This window comes from Diceros bicornis, chromosome 2 (genome assembly GCF_020826845.1).
Source record: "Diceros bicornis minor isolate mBicDic1 chromosome 2, mDicBic1.mat.cur, whole genome shotgun sequence".
Lineage (NCBI taxonomy): Eukaryota > Metazoa > Chordata > Mammalia > Perissodactyla > Rhinocerotidae > Diceros > Diceros bicornis.
In genome coordinates, this window is record NC_080741.1 from 5,670,774 (window position 1) to 5,692,756 (window position 21,983).

A 21,983-nucleotide genomic window follows, 5' to 3' on the forward strand; every position below is an offset into this window, starting at 1 on the left:
ATTCCCATTTCACAGCTGAGGAAGTTGAGACCTAAGCAAGTTAGTCAAGCAGGGTTCTGAGGTTACCTATAGAAAAGTGTGGCAACGAGGTTGGGCACCCTGAATCTTTACCACCACTGTCTACATCATCTTTAACACGTCAGTGCCAAGATTCCCTCCCATAATCCTCTCCTTGTGTCATCATAATTAAAGGGGACCTGTGGCTCTTCAAATTTAGGGTGATTATTTGGAAGAGAGAATGTTTATATCCTTGTTTCAGACTTATTACTCCTAAAGTCTTAATCAGATTATGCAACTTCTCTTACCTCCTTTTCCTCAGCAGTAAGAAAGGTATGAATTTATTCCTCTGATTATTTGTCAGAGAGGTGGAGATAACAAACATGAACTCTTGGAAAGAAAGCTGTAGTGGTCTTGTAACACAAACTCACCAACTGTGATGTCTTGTTTTTCTCAGCCACCAGTCTGTCCCCTTTCTTGTCATTCTTGTGCCCCTTGCAGTTTGAACAATGCTTGGTGAATAGTGAGCGCACAATAAAGACCACAGAATAAAAGACAGACAAAGTCAGGATATTTGAGCAAACATACCACACACCATATCTAGTGTAAGCTCCCTTGTTAGTTTCCTCTTTAACCTCCTGTCCTCTGTTGGATGAAATTTGCCAGACTTAATTCCAAAGCGCCCCCCAACTTCCTTCTTAAAACATGCTCAGGCTTTAGTCTTTAGTGCTCCAATCCAGAGGAAAATGACTTATTTTAAAAAGCAGTAAAAACACCGCATTCCTTTGGCACAGGATGAAGACCAGCTCAGCTCTTCGGCTGTCGATCATTGTCTATTGTTCTCCAAACAGTAAAGCACTCTTTCACACCGAGAGATTGTGGGCGGCAGTTCTGTCCGAGTCTTGGGCTCCTCATGAATATGAAGTAAAGGGCTCTGACCCAGAAAGTGGTAGGTAATCTCAAAAAAAAAAAAAGGACAGGTAGGAAGAGAACCAGGCTTTATGTAACTCTACACTCTTGAAATCTCCTGCAGGTTCTGAGTGGGGTAAAATGGGGTCTCGGAAATGTGGAGGCTGCCTAAGTGGTCTGCTGATTCCTCTTGCACTTTGGAGTATAACTGTGAATATATTATTGTATTTCCCAAATGGGCAGACTTCCTATGCATCCAGCAATAAACTCACCAACTACGTGTGGTATTTTGAAGGAATCTGTTTCTCAGGTGTCATGGTAAGTGCAACTTTGGAGACTTGAGATGGTAGAAGGGGGGTTTTTTATTAAGAATTGCCGTGTTCCTAGTACAAATAATGAATAATGGAAAAATCACTCTACTAATCCTGGGTTTGAGGTTTGGAAGACGGGTGGGGGTAGAGGGGCAGGTGTCTGTTAGGACTTGGAGAATAGCTTTGTTTTTGGTGAGCTGCTTATTTGTGCAGCGTCAGCAATGCGGAAAGTTTGTGGGACACTGGCCTGTAGAAGTGTTATGTCCTCAGGAACCCCTGTGTCAATTTAAGCTATTTGATCCCCAGTGGCTTTGCTCTTTTCCAGAACAGACTTTCTATCTGCACTCATGGTTTCTCTAGCGTGGAGGGGTATTTAGACGGAAGGGAAAAAGCAGAAATGGGATTCAGACAAACTTGCATTCAGATCTAAGCTCTGTCATTTGTGCCATGAGACCTGGAGCAAATTTCTCAATGTCTTTGAGCCTCAGTGTCCTCGTGTTAAAAATGGGAATAATGATGTTTACTTTTCAGGGTAATTGTGGGGATTAAATAAAATCTTGTGTATGAAGCCCGGGACAGAGACTGACATGTAGTTCGCAGCCAGTGACTATCGTGGTTATAAATGCTTGTTGAAGGATGCCATATCATCATTATACAGTCTGATATTATACCCAAATAATGGAGGATGTTTTTGAAAACTAAGTCGCAATTATCCACAATGAAAATCCATGAATGTTTTCGTGATGACTTTGTGCTCTTTAAAAATAAACTGATAGTGAATCATGCTGGCAGCTCAGAGGAAAAGACACTTTTCCTGATCAGATCATTTCTAAAAACAACACATTGTGTGCTGTAAGCTGACTATGCCCCCAACAATGTAAAAGAAAATCCATTTTAAGCTATTTCTATATCTTTGTGGGTGTTTAATTATTACAATATTTGAATAGCTATGTTGAAAAGTAGTTTTCACTTTGTTACCATTTTGCATATTACATTAGTAAACTTTAAAATATTAATACCCAATGCTATTGAAGCTGCTATGTGTTAGGTACATAGCAAACATTGGTGGTAGTTCTATAAATAAATGCAAACTTCTGGAAGAAGATTCTGAAATGATACGTTAAGAACCATGAAAATGCTATGTCTTTTGACTCAGTAATCCTAAATCTGAGAATTCATTTTGAGGAAATTACCCAAAATAAGGAAAGAGATGTATACCCAGATGTTTGTGGCAGCATTATTTATAATAGTAAATTACTAGAAGCATCTTAGCATAGAAGTGGCCAAATAAATTATCATACATTCACTTCATACAATGATGAAAAGTGTAATTATGAAGATGTAACAACATGGAAAACTAATATTATTTTGTGTTACATGAAAAAAGATATAACAAAACTGTGAAAAAATTATGCAACTATGTAAAAGGTGCACATGTGGGAAATCACCAGAGTTAAATACATAAAACCATGTGAAGGTGGTGGATTTTCAATTATTCTTGAGCCCTCAGTATGGCAGTTAAATTCGACAGCAAAAGAAGAAAGCAGTTTCTCTTTCAACACAGGCTATGCCCGTGTTTCTGTTTTGACCCCGGACTCCAGGGTCTAGGTCTAAGTGTTTCTACCGATATTGTGATGAAGCCGGTTACTACACCTGCTTTACTGTGCCTTATCTCACCACTGTTCCCCAGTGTGTAATTGTAACAGGTTCTAGGTACTTTTGCCATAAGCATCATTGCCGTAGACATCTTTGTTGCAAGCATCTTTGCTGCGTAACTAACTGTCCATAAGGCAATTTTGCCATGAAAGATAAAATGACTGGTTGTCAGTTTGGTTTGACTCCATTTTTATATGATACCCCCACTTTTACAACAAACGTGACAATATGCCAAGAACAAACAACAGTGTAGAAGGTTTTCACAGTGCAATGTAAAATTCAGTTACAAATATGCATCTTAGTATTTGGAAAGTGATACCTCTCTTAATAAAGAAAGAAATTTTAGCAAAAAGGAAAAAGTGCAATGGATGCCAAACAAGGAGACGAATCAATAAGCTAAAAAAATATATATATAATACTATGAACAAAAGACTTCAAAGACAAGTGCTTAGGTACAACCCACAAAATAAAATCAGTTATTTGTGGAGTATTGTCACGAATCTACACACATTTTAAATGTATTCAAATATTTTGTATTTCACAATAAAGTCTTTTTAATTTTGTTGTTCGTTTTTCATGTTTCATTACGTCAATTTAAATGTCTTCTTTTATTTTTCATTATTTTATCTTTTATGGCAAAATTGCCTTATGGCCAATTAATTATGCAGCAAAAATGCTTGTGACAAAGATGTCTACCGCAAAGGTGCTTATGGCAAAAATACCGGACACATTGATTTGACAGTACAAGCTGTCAAACCAATGAAAGAGTGCAAGGCATTAATAAGGTCAAATCATAATCTATTAAAATCTGTAATAAATAATGGTGTTGAAGGGAGGGGAATGTAGGACTCATTTGTTTACATTCCATGTAAAATTTAAAATTCAAGAAAGAACTGTTCTCTATTTCTCATCGTCTAAGATTCATTATTGTTACTGCATCAAATACTTTTAGGAGAAAGGAGGGGAATATAGTTAAATAATTAAATGGATAAATCAATAAATGAAGGAGGAAGGAATTTGGAACTGGAACTATTAACTACAAACAGTAAAATAACAATGAACTCAGCTTCAAGATTCAGTACTGAACAGTGGAAGTAAAGGATAGGTGGAGAATTTGCCAGAAGCAATTCACTGTCCATACTTGCCCCAACCAGGAATTATAATAGCCAAGAAATCCATATTCTTTCCAGAACTCGAGCCCTTTGCCTAAGGTACCAAGAAAGGGAAGTAGAATACATTGAATTCTCCCAGTTCGTTGGCTTGACACTAACAGAACAGTCTGGAAAATTTGAACCTGAGACGGTTTGAATGCATGGGGAAATTGAACTTACTTTACTTTGAATTAAGGGATGTGGTTTCACGTTAATCATGCCTCTCACCTCCGTTCCCAGATGGCAGTAAATGGAGAGAGGCTGGTGAACTCCAAAGTCTGGTGAATGATTTTCCTTTGCTGTCCACAACTGAGTCAGTGAGAAATGCAGGTTTGCTGCCCAGGGTGGCATTCCCATGTCCATACCATTTACTTTTCCTTATTTATTAGCTTTTGTTGACTGACAGCCATGATAGTAATAGCTAACACCTATCAATCACTTACTATGAATCAAGCGCTATATTTAAATTTTTGCATCCAAAGTTCATAACAACCCAATGAGATGAGTTCTCAACACCATTTTACAGGAAGGACTCTCAAGTTCACACAGCTAAAAAGTGGCAGAGCTGGGATTCGAACCCAGATCTACTTCACCCCTGAGTCTATGCACCAAATCACTGTGCTCTGATTATGAGCATGAGTGTAAACTAGTATTCCATTGCTGATATTTTCTCTCTTCTCTGCTATAGATGCTTATAGTAGCAGCAGTTCTTCTTGTCCTGGAGAACGGTAACAACTATAAATGTTGCCAGAGTGAAAACTGCAGCAAAAAATACATGGTAAGAGCTATAGTTTTTTGAGGATGCTTGAAGTGGGCTCCAGCTTTCTTCTCTGTCACCCCAAACCGAAAAATATTGACACTGTCATACCCTCATCATGATCCTTTCAGTTCAGAGTCTAAGAGTTTACTCCAAAAATTATCTTACATTTTGTTTACAGTCTTTCCTCCACCTTTGTTCTGCTGATGTTCTTCCAGAAATTCAGGATTTAAAGAGACATAAAATTGGAAAATAATACTACCTTTTCCTAACTGGGTGTATGTGAATCTATTTTTTTCCCTTATCGAATTTATTGAGGACTAATTTACATACAGTAAATGGCATTCATTAAAAGTGTACTATTCCGTTGAATACACCCATAAAACCACCATCACAATCAAGACACAGAACATTCCCATCACTCCCAAGAGATTAATCTTTGATCTGCTTTTTGTCGTCATAGATTAGTTTTTATTTTATATCAACAGAATTATACAGTATTTGTCTTTTGTATCTGGCTTCTTTCACTCAGTGTAATGATTTTTAGATTCATCCATGTTGTTGGGTATATATGATGTACATTTTTTAAACTGGAACTTTAAAAATAGTTAAAATAGAATCAAGAGAGAATAATAGAATCAGATATTCTAAGTCTATGCTCACAGGTGGGTGCCGGGCTCCCACATTTCCACCATTATCACCCTCTTCCTCCTCGTCCTCATTGTTTATTCATATTTGCGTAGCACTTCATAGTTCTTCCACATTTACCCAGTGAGTTAGATCGTTGTTACTCTTATTTTACGTATAAGTCACCTGTGGATCACAGAGAACATGCGATTTATCAACTAGGAGGAGCTTGGTCTGGTAGGCATATTTGTGGCAGTGGTTTCATAGTTTGGCTGCACATTGCAATCCTCTGGGAGCTTGCAGTCAGAATCCCACCCCCAGACACTCTGACTTGCTGGTCTTGGTGCAACCAGATTTTAATGGCTGGCTGAGATGGGATGGCTAGCTTTCTTTGACTGATACCTCTGGAAGAGTAAATTAGTGGCTTAATGTGGCACTGTGCCCCTGGCGGAGAAGAATTGAAAAACTGAAATACACTGTGTGCGTGCACAAGAGAGTGTGTGTGTGTGTGTGTGTGTGTGTGTGTGTGTGTGTGTTTTCTTAACCAGTTGACTCAGACATCCCCCAGTAGTAGCTTTCAAAATTGCCTAGATGAAGCGATGGGTTCAGGTAAACTTTAAGCTATGAAACTCAGGGAATTTCTAGAAAACAAATGTACGTGCCAATAAAATTTACCTTAACTCACTATTAGCATCTCCAGCACAAATGGATGCTAGAAATAGTCTAGAGTCTGAACAGGGTCTTATAATCAACATTGAATGAGATGACTGAGATCTCAATGGGAAGAACAGGAGGGAGGGAAGGAGGATTCCTTGGATTTCCTGCTTGGCTCTTTCAAGGTAGGCTCTAGAGTAGGCGTCACTACTCATATGCGCCCAGGAGCCAAATACCTGATGGAAAGGAAAGGAGTGAGCTTGGTGGGCGTTAGAGCAAAATTTCCATTTAAGGAAGGGAGGAAGCTGTTACTCAAGTCCAGCCAATTGTTACCATGATGAAATTGGGCAACATTTCTCAGTTTTCAATAAAAAGTAGAAATAAGGATTTTTGTGTAAAACTTCTCAACTATAAAAGGTTGGCAATTAATTCTCATTTAAACTAAATAAAGCACATCTTGCAGGCCAAATTTGAGTCCGCACCAGTTTGTAACTTCTGAAGCTTCGAAATGGAAATTGAGGTCACCCAAGATTCACTTTTTTAGCAGGAGAAAAGTTGACCTTCTTAGGGTCCCTGGCTGGGTCTGAAAATTTAACTGACGTGAAACAATTAACAGGAACAAAGCATACAAATTTAATCGAATTTTTACATGTACTTGGGAGACTTCATATGAGAATGAAGACTTGAAGAAGTGACCAGAGCAGCAAGCATCTATACATTTTAGACAAAGAAACAATAAATTTGTGAAGAATTGGCAAAACAGAGAGGTTTGGACTAGGGGTAATAAATGGTGAAGGAGTAACTAGGAAGATAAGGGTTACTTTAACAAGGTTTGTTTATACGGATTTCTTAGTCCCAAATTGCCTGACTTTGGTGATAAGAATGTCTTTTTTCCTCCTGGTACAGGGAGGGTACATTTCATACGGGAGCTTTATGACTTGTTTCAGAGAAGAAAGGTCGGGGGAAGGTCAGAGTGACCTTCCTGCTTCTGCTGTTTTCTCAGACTCCTTCAGCTGAAGATATTCAATATGCCAAGATGCCATAGTTTGGGGTAGTGTGCCCTGAACCCCATCAACTACTTGGTTGCTATCCATTCCTCTGTGGAGTCTCATCTTCTGCCAAAATTCTGTGGGCTGTTATTCTTGGAAAACAAATATTGGCCAAGTAAAGGCACTTGAAATAATAGGTAATATTTTGATTTTGCTTTATGCTCAAATAATTTTTATATCCATTATGTCCTTTAATTTTTGAAATAGCCCTGTTATGTAGGTGCTATAATCATCTATGTCATCTACATTTTACAGAAAATGAAACTGTGACTCAGAGAGACTCTTATTCCCATTGTATTTTGTGGCTAACCCCACTTGTGCAATGGTATCTATCACGAATTACACTGTAACTTGTGTATGTGTACATATGTATGTGTTATGTTATGGTTGCCCATTTCCCCAAATGACGGAATTCTTCACTACTCTACCCAGTGAACTGCTTAAGAGTACATTTGGTGAACAAGGAGCTCAATCTTTTCAAAACATCCTTCTTCCTTTTCTAAAGATGGCATTGGTGAATAGGTAAATTTTCTTTATAAAGTGTACTAACAGTAATCTACTAAAAAAAAAGTAGCTCTGTTTATCTCATCTTGTGATGAGATTAAAATCAATATGAGAAATGTAATTCGAAGGAGCTTTTAATCATATGTGAAGATGCCAACGAAGTAATTAATAACAAATAGGAAAAAAAGCAGAATTGTTCTTTTCTTCTTTGTGTTTTTAAAATATTTTTTCCAATTTTCCATAATGAGCATGTATTGATGTTATAATCAGTAAAATAATTTTAAACAAAGAAATATAATTTGAGGACTTGCCTGGTGGTATAGTGGTTAAGTTCGCATGCTCTGCTTCGGCGGCCCAGGGTTCGCAGGTTTGGATCCCTGGCGTGGACCTAGATACCACTCATCAGGCCATGCTGTGGCAGCATCCCACAAACAAAATAGAGGAAGATGGGCTCAGATGTTAGCTCAGCGCTGATCTTCCTCAGCAAAAGAGGAAGATTGGCAACAGATGTTAGTTCAGGGCCAATCTTCCTCACCAAAAAAGAAAAAAAAGAAATGAATATAATTTGGGATATCTTTTGTTCCTAAAATCACAAGTTTGTTGTTCTCGCTTTTTTTGGTCTGAGCTTTTGAATTTATCATCAACTGGCTACTGCATGTTTCTGTTTGGCTGTCTTACTCTCACTTGAAATCAACATTTCTAAAACTAAATTAAATTTTTTCCCAAACCCAACTACCCTTCTTGGCATCCTTATTCTGTCTCCTTTTCATCCAAGTCCCAAACTCTGGAATTTTTTTTTTCAGTCTGTTTCCAGGTACTCATTTCCTCCTTAATGACTTTTCCTCCAGTGCTTGTCTTTGTCATCTCAACTTGAAGTTGTCTCCACTGGGAATCCTTATTTTTTGGGCTCTCTCACTTCCAGCTGGTATGCCACCACTGCCAGAGCAATCTTCCAAAATCATTTATCGGTCGTGTCACTTCCTTGTTCAAAAAACCAATTGCATGGTTTGAGGAAAAAAGAGTCTATTCCAGGTCTCAGGCAGCGTAAATTCAAAATGAACTTGGGACATCTTGGTCTGGGAAGCAAGGGAGTGTTCAAAGAAGGATGAGGATATGTTAAAGGGCACAAGAATTGACTTGAAGGGATGTTCCCATTGGCCATATTTGGACCATCTGAGCATCTAAAAGAATAACAGTTATGAATTATAACACATTGAACTAGAAAATCCATGAGTCCACAATAATATGGAAAGAGAGAGGCAGAAGTGAGGGAAACGGGAATTGGAAGTTCCTCTGTGTAGAAAAATGATAGCACATGAATGCAGAAGAAATGATAGAATTAGAAAAGCAGTGCACTGCAACCATTATTGTGATAATTGGTGACCAACGGATATGTGGATCATCAGTGGAGGCTAAGTCACAAGCTGAAATGTCTTTAGGGAACAGGACATGACACAGGCTCGAAGTATCACCTCACAAATTATGTGCCAATCGCAAAGTGGAAAATGTATGTTTGCAGATCTGAAGGAAACCACCTTAACCAAGAGATCAAACTTAGCATCACCAATAGCAGTGAGCAGCCCACAAAGTCCCCACGCCAATCAAGTGTTCTTGCCAAAATGTTTAACCCAAGTCCAATAGTGAAGAAACAACCAGAAAAGGCCAGAAAGTGGGACTCTCTACAAGACACCTGGCTAGGATTCTTCAAACACAACTTAATATCCTGAAAAACAAAAAGGCAGTGAGATTAGAGTAGACTAAAGGAAACTATAGAGATGTAACCTTGTGCATAAAGCTTCATTGGATCCTGTACAAAAAAAGTAAAAAACAGCTCCAGAATAATAGAATATCCTTATTCTTGGGAGATATGTACTGATGTATTTAAGGGTAAGAAATCATAATGTCTGCAACCTACTTTCAAATGGTTCAACCACAAAAATATGTAAATAAATAAATAAATATATAAATATGTATACACACACACAGAGAGAGGGGGAGAGAGAGAGAGCAAAAATGGTAAAGTAGTCACAAAAAGTGAGTCTAGGTAAAGGGTATATAGGAGTTCACTGTACTATATCTTAAATTTTTTTGTAGATTGGAAAAATCTTTAATAGAAGGTTATGGGGGGAAGCCACTTGCCCTGAAGGATGAAGTCCAGCCTCGTTGACCCAGCATTCAGGGCTGTCTTCTGACCAGATCTGCCAAGCTGCACTCACTTTGCACGCGACTCAAGGGACGGATTGTGTCCTAGCAACACTGTTTCCCCAGCAACAGCACTGTCAATCTGGCCCTCGTAAACCTCCCCCTCTACTCTTCCGCAGGAACCCCCTTTATAGCAAACCAATCTACTTACTCTCACAACTCGGCTCGTACCAGTCTGCCAGTGAACATTGCTCATTCGCTCTAATCAAATGAAAACAGCCTCCTCCCCATCAATCCCATCCTCACCTGAATATAAATATGACCATCTAGGCTAACACCTGATATTTCTCCACATACTCCTGTATGTGAAGCTAGCCAAATATCATCTTCATAAGAGAAAAGCAGGGATCATAGCTTGTGATTCTCAGCAAACCCACCCTACCTAGAAAACAACATCTTCAATAAATAAGTATAGACTGATTGATCACATCTCTTCACTGCATTTACATATGAGGTGATTATTATTTTGATATCAAAATTCCGGAAAAATAGAAAGAAATTTAGTAAATTAACTAGTTTCTACTGTGGAATGTCAAACAAAAAGTCATTTAAGAACTTATTTTTGAGACCAGGTGGGTTTGGATTAAATGCTTCCGTTTCTATGTAGACATTCGGTATCACATAGACGGCATTTGGCCTGGATGAGGAGGGAAGGTACCTATCTGATCATCTACCCACAACATCCCCTGTCTCATTCTATGGCACTAACCTCCTTCTATGTTTAATTTAGACACTGCTGTCGATTATATTTTCTGCCCTTGGAATTGCTTTTTCTGGATACTGCCTGGTCATATCTGCTCTGGGCCTTGTCCAGGGCCCCTACTGCCGCACCCTCGACGGCTGGGAGTATGCCTTTGAAGGCACTGCAGGACGGTAAGGTCTAATTCCCTGAATCGAGGAGGCCAGAAAGTCAGAAACATGTGGCTTCATGCTCATGCTCATTTTCCATGATCACTTTGGGGTGCCACGTGGCTACCTTAGTGCAGAATTTTCCTATTACTTTACTAATGTCCAGACCAATGTGTTCCTGCACAGATCTTTGTTTAGGTGTCTTTCCTCCAGTCTAATGACAGGTGCATTCATTATTTTGAGACTGTCACGGAGCTATCCAAATGAAAGCCGTGCTTCTCCCACACTTCAGAACAGGACCTTGTGGTGGTCGTGCCGTGCCAAATGTTGGATCCTGGGACTTGAGTGGTTCTCGGAAGTCAGCCTTGTTTTGTGGCCAAGTTGGACATGTGGTCTCTTACAGATGTGAAAGAGCATGGTTGGGAGAGAATCACAGTGCCCTTAGGTGGTGCCACCTGGGGTGACGCCGGCAGGGGCTACACAGCAAGAACCAGGCAGGGCGGGCAGCAAAGTGCAGTCTGAGATCTAGGGATAGGACCAGGTACAGGAGTTTGTGGAAGGAGCCAGGAGCTTATCCAGCATGTACTGAAGAAGAGTCTAGGGAGGTGCCTTGCTCAGAAGGCTGGTGGTTCAGTCAGGTGTTGAGGGACCCGATCCTGGATGGCAGAATGTCTCACACCGGCTCTGGGCTGGGCTTATTGGCCTAGCACCTGCAGAGGCAACTCAAGAGGTAGCAGGGCCCAGATAGAGATACGGGAGAGGGCCACTGAATCTCTCCCTGTCCTGTCCCGTGCTCAGAATTCTAATGGAATAAAATGAGGGGTGTCTGTACCATTCCCTGGGGAAGTTACATTTTCTCCTCAACTCCCCATAACTGATTTTATTGTTCAAGACCCACATCTATTTGAGGTCTTACATGCTCACCTAGGCCTGCATGGCAGAGCTGCTTCTGTGCCCACAGCTGCCTTTATTCTGAAGCTTCCACAGGTGCCACATGCTGTGAACAGAGCTCTCCCTCAGATCAGGAGAGCCTAGGAAATAACCCCAGGCCTTTCTGAGCATGTGGGGGAGTCACTCCTGTGAGATTGAAGGGGCTCTGGGAGGGGAACCTGATGTAGAAGTCCTTTTTTATGCCATCAGTCCCTCAAGTTTTCCCCATAACAAACCAAAGACGCCTCTCCTTGCAATGCAAGAATCTTAGGCTGCCCGCATGCCTCTCCATTCCTCCCTTAAGTTGCCCTTGATATTTGAATTCACCTGTTTCCAGCTTCATTTAAATGTTTGGAGGTGAAACACTGTTTGGAGACCACAAAGGGAAGCTAAGTCTCTGGTCTCCTAGAGAAGTTTCCAAGGCTTGGCAAATTCCGGGTGGAGCAGGTATTATTATTAAATTTGTGCAAATCATCTATTCATTTTTACATTTATTCAACCATTTATTGAGCATCTACTCTGTCCAGGTCTTGGACCAGGTGTTAGAGAATCAAAGATAAATTATGCAGGCTCACTTCCCTCTAGGAACTCACAGAGACCTGACGGAACATTTTCCTGAGATGGAAGCCTTAGAGGGAACATGCCCTTGGAGCACAGGTCTTCGATGCTTATAGATCTGGATTCAAGTCACCTGTCTCCTACTTGCAAACTGTATGACCTAAGACAGACACCTGGATATCTCTGAGCCTCTGTAAATGGAGATAATAATCATTTCTGCCTCACAGAATTGAGAATTAAATGGAAGTAATGCACAAATTAGATTTAATAAATTCTCAAGACATGCCAGATTTTATTATTAACGTCATTACCTTCATAACCCTTTATGCCACATGGTATCCTCCGTCTGCCAGGTAGCCAGCAGATCCAGCCACTGGCATGGTGACCCATGAGGACCCTGAATCAGTTTCATTCAACAAGCATTTGTTGATCTTTGCAATGTGCCAGCACTGCCTTGGTTCTTAGACCTGCTATGCAGAGATAAATAAATCACAGTCAGTGCTCTCAGAGCACACAATTTGGTGAGAAAATAGATACAGATACAGATATAGATAGAATTACAACACAGTGAAGTAAATTCTGTGATAGAGCTTTGTATGGAGGTTGTGGGCAGAGTGGGTGTCGGGGCAAGCTTCTCTGTTCCTTCCAGACCCTGCCAGTGCACTTATGACTCTCCATGGTTTGCAAGAAGAATAAATAGTACCATAGTCTGGGAGGAAAATAGAAACCCTGCAAGTCATCTTGCTTCAAAGTGTTGGATGATCTGTGTAGAGCATGTCCTAGGAACAGTCTAGAGTTAGGATCTTGAAGAGATTCGGTTTCCTGGTGGCTGGGACTGAGTTAGGAGGATGAGGGTGTAGGAAATGGGTCTGAGGCAATGGTAACAGGAAATTATATCTGTATTGTGCTTTACAGGATCCAAAGCATTTTTAAACACCTCTCACCGAATATTCACAATAACCCTAGAGTTAGATATTTTAAGCCCACGTCCAGATAAGAGTCTAGAGGCCAGAGAGGTCAAGTCTCTCGCCCAAGATCCTACAGATCTAGGAGTTATGACTCCGTATTCAGAGCTCTTTCCCACTCGAGATCTAAGGGCCATTAGCAATATCAATAAATTCTCAGAATGCCTCTGAGTGTCCTGAAGCAGAGAAAGTAGGAAATAAAGAAAAAGAGAAAAGAGAGAGTTAAAAGAGGAAAAGTAACAGGGGAGAAATGGATGGGAAAGAAAGAAAAACAAAGAAAAGAAAGAGGTCCTGGTGGTGGTGGTCACCAAAATGCAGAACTCGCCCCTTTCTGCCAGGGGCACCAATGCCCAGGGCCACTTGGCAGGTATGCAGGGTGCCTGAATCACTGTTTTGAGAAAAAGCATCTTGCTATTGACAAGATATTTACAAGCAACTCTGCCCTGAAAATAGGTTTGATTGTTTTTGTTTGGGGGATTTTTTTTTTTATTGATGTCATAATAGTTTATAACATTGTGAAATTTTAGTTGTACATTATTGTCAGTCACCATATAAATGCAACTCTTCACCCCTTGTGCCCACCTCCCAACCCCCTTCCCCCTGTAACCATCAAACTGTTCTCTCTGTCTATGTGTTGGTTTATTTTCCCCATATGAGTGAAATCGTGCAGTGTTTGTCTTTCTCTGTCTGGCTTATTTTGCTTAACATAATACCCTCCAAGTCCATCCATGTTGTTTCAAATGGGACGATTTTGTCTTTTTTTATGGCTAAGTAGTATTCCATTGTGTGTGTGTGTGTGTGTGTGTGTGTGTGTGTGTATCACATCTTTATCTAACCATCAGTCAAGAGACACTTAGGTTGCTTCCACTTCTTGCATATAGTGAATAATGCTGCAATGAACATAAGGGTGCATAAGCCTCTTTGGATTGTTGATTTCAGGTTCTTTGGATAAATACTTAGTAGTGGGATAGCTGGATCATAAGGTATTTCTCTTTTTAATTTTTTGAGAAATCTCCATACTGTTTTCCATAGAGGCTGCACCAGTTTGCATTCCCACCAACAGTGAATTAGGATTCCTGTTTCTCCACAACCTCTCCAATATTTGTTATTTTTTGCCTTGGTGATTATAGCCATTCTAACAGGTGTAAGGTGATAGCTTAGTGTAGTTTTGATTTGCCTTTCCCTGATGATTAGTGATGCTGAACATCTTCTCATGTGCCTATTGGCCATCTGTATATCTTCCTTGGAAAAATGTCTGTTCATATCCTCTGCCCATTTTTTGACCGGGTTGTTTGTTTTTTTGTTGTCAGTTGTGTGCCTTCTTTATATATTATGGAGATTAACCCCTTGTCGGATATATGATTTCGAATATTTTATCTCAGCTGGTGGGTTGTCTTTTCATTTTGATCCTGGTTTCATTTGCCTTGTAGAAGCTCTTTAGTCTGGTGAAGTCCCACTTGTTTATTTTTTCTTTTTTTGTCTCTTGTCTGAGTAGACATGGAATTTGAAAAGATCCCTCTAAGACTGATGTCAAAGAGTGTACCACCTATGTTTTCTTCCAGGAGTTTTATAGTTTCAGGTCTTACTTTCAAGTCTTTGATCCATTTTGAGTTAATTTTTGTGAATGGCAATAGCAGATGGTCCACTTTCATTCTTTTGCATGTGGCTGTCCAGTTTTCCCAGCACCATTTATTGAAGAGACTTTCCTTTCTCCATTGTATGCTCTTAGCTCCTTTGTTGAAGATTAGCTGTCCATAGATGTGTGGTTTTCTTTCTTTTTTTTTTTCTTTGAGGAAGATTAGCCCTAAGCTAAAATCTGTTGCTAGTCTTCCTCTTTTTGCTGAGGAAGATTGGCCCTGGGCTAGTATCCTTGCCCATCTTCCTCTACTTTATATGGGACACTGCCACAGCATGGCTTGACAAGCAGCGATCTGCACTTGCGATCTGAACCTGCAAACCGGGGGCTGCCAAAGCAAAGCACGTGAACTTAACTGCTACACCATGGGGCTGGCCCCTCCGCAGATGTGTGATTTTATTTCTGGGCTTTCAGTTCTGTTCCACTGATTTGTGTGTCTGTTTTTGTACCACTACTATGCTGATTTAATTATTTAAAACTACTTTGTAGTATATTTTGAAGTTAGGGATTGTGATGCCTCCAGCTTTGTTCTTTTTTCTCAGGATTGCTGTAGCTATTCAGGGTCTTTTGTTGCCCCATATGAATTTTAGCATTCTTTGTTCTATTTCTGTGAAGAATGTCATTGGGATTCTGGTTGGGATTGCATTGAATCTGTAGATTGCTTTAGGTAGTATGTACATTTTAACTATGTTTATTCTTCCAATCCATGTGCATCGGATATCTTTCCATTTCTTTATGTCATCATCAATTTCTTTTAATAATTTCTTACAGTTTTCATTGTATAAGTCTTTCACCTCCTTGGTTAAATTTATTCCCAGGTGTCTTATTCTTTTTGTTGCAATTGTAAATGGGATTATATTCTTGAGTTCTCTTTCTGTTAGTTTGTTATTAGAGTATAGAAATGCAACTGATTTTTGTAAGCTGATTTTGTACCCTGCAACTTTGCTGTAGTTGTTAATTATTTCTAATAGTTTTCCAATTGATTCTTTAGGGTTTTCTAATATAAGATCATGTCATCTGCAAACAGTGAGAGTTACACTTCTTTGTTGCCTATTTGGATTCCTTTTATTCCTTTTTCTTGCCTAATTGCTCTGGCTAAAACCTCCAGTACCATGTTGAATAAGAGTGGTGAGAGTGGGCAGCCTTGTCTCGTTCCTGTTCTCAGAGGAATGGCTTTCAGTTTTTCCCCACTGAGTATGATGTTGGCTGTGAGTTTGTCATATGTGGTCTTCATTGTGTTGAGGTACTTTCCTTCTATGCTGATTTTGTTGAGAGTTTTATCATAAATGGATGTTGAATCTTGTCAAATGCTTTCTCTGCATCTATTGAGATGTTCTTGTGGTTTCTATTCCTAGTTCTGTTGATGTGGTGTATCACATTGATTGATTTGCAGATGTTCAACCATCCCTGTGTCCCTGGTATAAATCCCACTTGATCATGGTGTATGCTCTTTTTAATGTATTGCTGTATTCAGTTTGCCAATATTTTGTTGAGGATTTTTGCATTTGTGTTCATCAATGATATTGGCCTGTAATTTTCCTTCCTTGTATTGCTTTTGTCTGGCTTTGGTATCAGGGTGATGTTGGCCTCGTAGAATGTGTTAGGAAGTGTTCCATCTCCCTCTATTTTTTGGAATAGTTTGAGAAGGATAGGTATTACATCTCCTTTGAATGTTTGGCAAAATTCTCCAGAGAAGCCATTTGGTCCTGGACTTTTATTTTTGGGGAGGTTTTTGATTACTGTTTCAATCTCTTTACTTGTGATTGGTCTATTCACATTCTCTATTTCTTCTTGATTCAGTTTTGGGAGATTGTAGGGGTCTAAGAATTTATCCATTTCTTCTAGATTGTCCAACTTGTTGGTATATAGTTTTTCGTAGTATTCTCTTATAACCTTGTATTTCTGTGGTATCTGTTGTAATTTCTCCTCTTTCACTTCTAATTTTATTCATTTGAGCTTTCTCTGTTTTTTTTTCTTAGTGAATCTGGCTAAGACTTTGTCAATTTTGTTTATCTTCTCAAAGAACCATCTCTGTTTCATTGATCCTTACTATTGTTTTTTTGGTTTCAATTTCATTTATTTCTGCTCTAATTTTTATTATTTCCCTCCTTCTGCTGACTTTGGGCTTTGTTTGTTCTTCTTTTTCTAATCTATTAGATGTAGTTTAAGGTTGCTTTTTTGGGCTTTTTCTTGTTTGTTAAGGTGGGCCTGGATCGCTATGAGTTCCCCTCTCAAGACTGCTTTTGTTGCATCCCATATGAATTGGTATGGTATATTTTCATTTTCATTTGTATCCAGATATTTTTCAATTTCTTCTTTAATTTCTTCAATGATCCATTTGTTGTTCAGTAGCATGTTGTTTAGTCTCCACATCTTTGTCCTTTCCCAGTTTTTTTCTTGTAGTTGATTTCATAGCATTATGGTCGGAAAAGATGCTTGTTATGATTTCAATCTTTTTAAATTTGTAGAGACTTGCCTTGTTCCCCAACATGTGGTCTATTCCTTGAGGATGTTCCATGTGTGCTTGAGAAGAATGTGTAATCTGCTGTATTTGGATGGAGTGCTCTATATATATCTATTAAGTCCATCTCGTCTGGTTTTTCTTTCAAGTCCACTATTTCCTTATGACTTTCTGCCAGGATGATCTATCTATTGATGTAAATGGGGTGTTAAGATTAGCTACTGTTGTTGTGTTGCTGTTAATATCTCATTTTAGGTTTGTTAATAGTTGCTTTATGTACTTTGGTGCTCCTGTGTTGGGTGCATATATATTTATAAGTGATATGTCTTCTTGGTAGAGTGTCCCTCTTATCATTATATATTGCCCCTCTTTGTCTCTCATTACTTGTTTTATCTTGAAGTCTACTTTGTCTGATATAAGTATGGCAACACCTGCTTTCTTTTGTTTGACATTAGCTTGGAGTATTGTCTTCCATCCTTTCACTCTGAGCCTGTGTTTGTCTTTAGAGCTGAGATGTGTTTCTTGGAGGCAGCATATTGTTGGATCTTGTTTTTTAATCCATCCCGCCACTCTGTGTCTTTTGATTGGAGAATTCAATCCATTTACATTTAGAGTGATTATTGATATATGAGGGCTTAATGTTGCTATTTTATTGCTCATTTTCCAGTTCTTTTGCATTTCCTTTGTTTCTCGTCCTGTGCGTTTTGGACTACCAATTCAGCTTAATAGTTCTGTATGATGGTTTTCTTAGTTTTCTCTTTATTTATCATATGTGTCTCTGTTCTGATTATTTGTTTATTGGTTACTGTGCAGTTTGTATAAAAAATCTCATAGATAAGATAGTCCATTTTCTGATGGCCTCTTATTTCCTTAGACTAAGTCGATTCTATCCCTTTCCTCTTCCCATTCTAAGTTATTATTGTCACAACTTATTCCATATTGTGTTGTGAGTTTGCGTTTAAAGTAATGAGGTTATATTTATTTTTGGTGTTTTCCTTCCCTTAATCTTTGATGTTAAAATTAAGTGTTTGTTAACCTATTCTGATAGAGAGCTGCAATTTTTCTGATTTTGTCTACCTATTTTTCTCCATGCTCAAAGCTTTGTATCTCCTTTCTCTTTTCTTTTTTTTTTCAGGCATGAGGACCTTCCTGAGCATTTCTTGTAGTGGGGGTCTTGTGGCAATGAACTCCCCTAGCTTTTGTTTATCTGGGATAGTTATTATTTCTCCATCATATTTGAAGGATATTTTTGCTGGATAGAGTATTCTTGGCTGCAAGTTTTTTTCTTTCAGAATTTTAAATATATCATTCCACTCTCTCCTAGCCTGTAAAGTTTCTGCAGAGAAATCAGCTGAAAGCCTGATAGGGATTCCTTTGTACATTATTTATTTATTTATTTATTGTCTTGCTACCCTTAATATCTTTTCTTTGTCATTGACTTTTGCCAGCTTTACTACTATATGCCTTGGAAAGGGTCTTTTCATGTTGATATATTTAGGAGCTCTATTGACTTCATTCACTTGTATTTCCAGCTCGTTCCCCAGGTTTGGGAAGTTCTCAGCTATTATTTCTTTGAACAAACTCTTTTGTCCTTTTTCCTTCTCTTCTCTCTCTGGAATACCTATAATCCTTATGTTGCATTTCCTAATTGAGTCAGATATTTCTTGGAGAATTTCTTCATTTCTTTTAGTCTTAGTTCTCTTTCCTCCTCCATCTGGAGCATTTCTGCATTTCTATCTTCAATATTGCTAATTCTTTCCACCGTATTGTCAGCTCTGTTCTTTAAAGATTCCAGATTTTTCTTTATCTCCTCCATTGTTTTTTTCATCTCCAACATTTCTGATTGGTTTTTCTTTATGGTTTCAATCTCTTTTGTGAGGAAGTTCCTGATTTCATTGAATTGTATATCTGTATTTTCTTGTAATTCATTGAGCTTTTTTATGATAGCTATTTTGAATTCTCTGTCATTTAGGTTATAAATTTCTATGCCTATGGGATTGATTTCTGGGTGCTTGTCATTTTCCTTCTTATCTGGAGATTTAATATATTTTTGCACACTGCTTGAGGGCATGGGCTTATTTTTCCTCATTCTGAAAATATCTAGTTGCAGCTTCCACCTGACGCCACTGGGTGGGGGTCAAGAGCTGTGTATTCTGAGCCCGCCGCAATCCACGGGCACTTTGGCTGACTGGCTGTGCTGGTGCTCCAGGTGGGGGTGGGGCTTTTTCTTTTGCCTACCCAATCCCTAGCCCAATCCCGTGAGCTTCTTGCTCTTCCCTTGCTATCGGCTCTCCTGAGGCACTAGCTTGATGAAGACACTCCAGCAACAGTTCAGTCCCTTCCATATGGGAATTTCCCACAGGCTGTGAGAAAACTTGTAGAGCAATGGTTTTCTAGCAGAGGGCTGCCTCTCTGGGGGATTTTTTTAAGGAGATCAGTTTTTCCATTTCGATTTAGTTGAACAGAGAGCATATTGCCTTTGGGAGAAGTGCTAATGGCCATGGCATACCTGGAAGTGAGCAAAAGTCAGTCAGGTTAATTCAGTGTGATTTTAAGATTATCCTTGGAAGTGGTTTAATTCTCACAATCCTGTGCTAAACTAGACAGATGGAACCTTTCCATCTTTTGCATTTCCACCTCATAATCTAAATCTTCTTGAGACCTGCAGAACAGCAACATTCTAAAGGAGGAGTCCTCCCACTGTGCACCCCAGACCAGCATCCCACCACCTGGGAACTGAGAAATGCAAAGTCTCAAGTCTCATCCAGACCTGCTGAGTCAGAAACTCTGTGGTGGGGCCCAGCAATCTGCATTTTCACAAGCCCTCCAGATAATCCTGATGCATGCTCTAGTTTGAGAACCACTGTTCTAAAAGGCTTTGGGGCAGACACTATGAACACCCAGAAGCATTTCTCTTTGCTATTTTGCCACCTGTGTGGGTTTATATCCAGTGCAAGCTCAGCCCTGTCCCTGACAGCCCAGGCTAACTTCTGGACTCCTACGGAATGGGCAATCCTTACCTCTCTTGGTATTGACATGTGCTGTCTTTCATTGCTATTGAACTCTTCAGTGTGTGTCTTGCCTCCAAATTGAATTAGAATTGTCTCTGAGGTAGGCACCTTGTTTATAATAAGCATAGCCCAGTGCTATGCATACTATGTGTTCAGTATATGTATCTGAATGACTTTTTTAAATATATTAATTCATATTTAATAATATTATGTGTTTTAATCATGTGTAGTAGTTTCCCAAACATATAAATACCTGTAGCCTTCTTCCTTGGACCAAGTATTTAGGTTTGGTTGTAGGTCTTGTTGACCATTTCCCTCCCTCTCAGTTTCCTTACAGATTCCAGCCTATGGATTCAGTGCCTGGAACCTGCACATATAGTGGAGTGGAACATCATTTTATTTTCCATTCTCATAGCTCTCAGTGGGCTTCAAGTGATCATCTGCCTCATCAGAGTAGTCATTCAGTTATCCAAGATACTGTGTGGGACCTATTCTGTCATCATCCAGGTAACAGACCCCACTGGCACCCGTACCTCCTCCATTTCACCTCCACTGCCCAGGACTCAATGAGTCTTGTTGAAATGTTTTTAGAATTCCATCATTTCTTTCCATTTCTATTGCCCTCATCTTTACTCAAGCTCTCATATCTCACCTTTTTCATACTCCATTGTGTCTTTTGGCTTATCTATGTGGATTGAATCAACAGAATAACTGTAAAATCTGCATTCCATGTTGAATGCTGAAAACAGCACAAGTGTTTTGAATGAGCAACATTTCAGTGTTCTAGGTAGAAATAACCCAAAGCACAAAGAAGTCTTACCATTTATTGAGAATTTCCTCATTCATATAATAATGAAAGGCTCACAACCTTATTCCACTGAAATAATTTCTCTTTTGAATTCTGCTACATCCAACTAATAATCTTTCTTTATACTAAGTCGTTAGTGAGTGGTTTTGAAGAAGAGAAATAGGTCTTTATCCTATTGAAACTACTTCTGTTTCATCTGCTGAAATACTAGTGTTAATTTAGTTACGGTTGAAACTGCTGAACCTATCCAACAAGTCCAGAGAGAAGAGATATCTTGTGTTTTGTTCTCAACATATAATGTATAATACCTCTCCTAGTAGTTTCAGATAGATATTTTCCTATTCTATCATGTTTTGAATGTGAACTATAAGTTTAAGTTGCTACCTGGATTATGGATCAGTCACCAAGCCAAATGTACTACTTTACTCACTTTGTTTTTCCTTTTTTTATAGCCTGGAATCATTTGAATAAGGACAAGGATGTTTTCCATTATCAAGATGTGGCCATCTATCTGTCTCATGTCTACTGTAGAGACTTGAGGGCAATATTCAAATTATCCTGCTTTCTCCATTCAGTGTTTATTGTTCCCATCTGTGAAATTTACAGTCCTCACTGGAAGTGCCAATTACATGTCCTTCCATTTAGAATTTTTTCCTAAGCAATATGTATCAACACCTTCAGAAATCTTTATACCCTGATTAAACAAATTCATTCCCAATAATCTATACTATGGAAAGAAATAAGAATACAAGGTAAAACTTTGTGCAAATACACATATTTCTACATTGTTTAATAGTCTGGAAAGTTAGAAATACCCAAAAAGTCTAACTTTAGGGGAAGGCTTAAATAAAGAGTGGTTCATTAGTTGTAACATTACACGGTCATTACAAAGAATGTTTTGTTTTGTTTTTTTCACAAATGATATTTTAAAGATTATGAATAGTGCTA

The 21,983-nt window shown here is 39.0% G+C and overlaps 1 protein-coding gene across 1 annotated transcript; it reads left to right on the forward strand.

Annotated features, from left to right (window-relative positions):
• Positions 1–1,038: 1,038 nt before the first annotated feature.
• On the forward strand, positions 1,039–21,744 carry TM4SF18 (transmembrane 4 L six family member 18). The gene is made up of 5 exons (XM_058548912.1): positions 1,039–1,224; positions 4,713–4,802; positions 10,548–10,690; positions 20,554–20,734; positions 21,488–21,744. The coding sequence occupies exons 1-5, from the start codon at positions 1,048–1,050 to the stop codon at positions 21,500–21,502; spliced, it is 606 nt and encodes a 201-aa protein (XP_058404895.1). The 5' UTR covers positions 1,039–1,047; the 3' UTR covers positions 21,503–21,744.
• The last annotated feature ends 239 nt before the right edge of the window (positions 21,745–21,983 follow it).

Bases quoted from the DNA above. Each gene is read 5' to 3' on its own strand.
- TM4SF18 (XM_058548912.1), top strand. From the start codon at position 1,048: ATGGGGTCTCGGAAATGTGGAGGCTGCCTAAGTGGTCTGCTGATTCCT. The intron at 1,225-4,712 runs GTAAGTGCAACT...TCTCTGCTATAG, and splicing joins TCTGTTTCTCAGGTGTCATG to ATGCTTATAGTAGCAGCAGT. The intron at 10,691-20,553 runs GTAAGGTCTAAT...CCTCCCTCTCAG, and splicing joins TTTGAAGGCACTGCAGGACG to TTTCCTTACAGATTCCAGCC.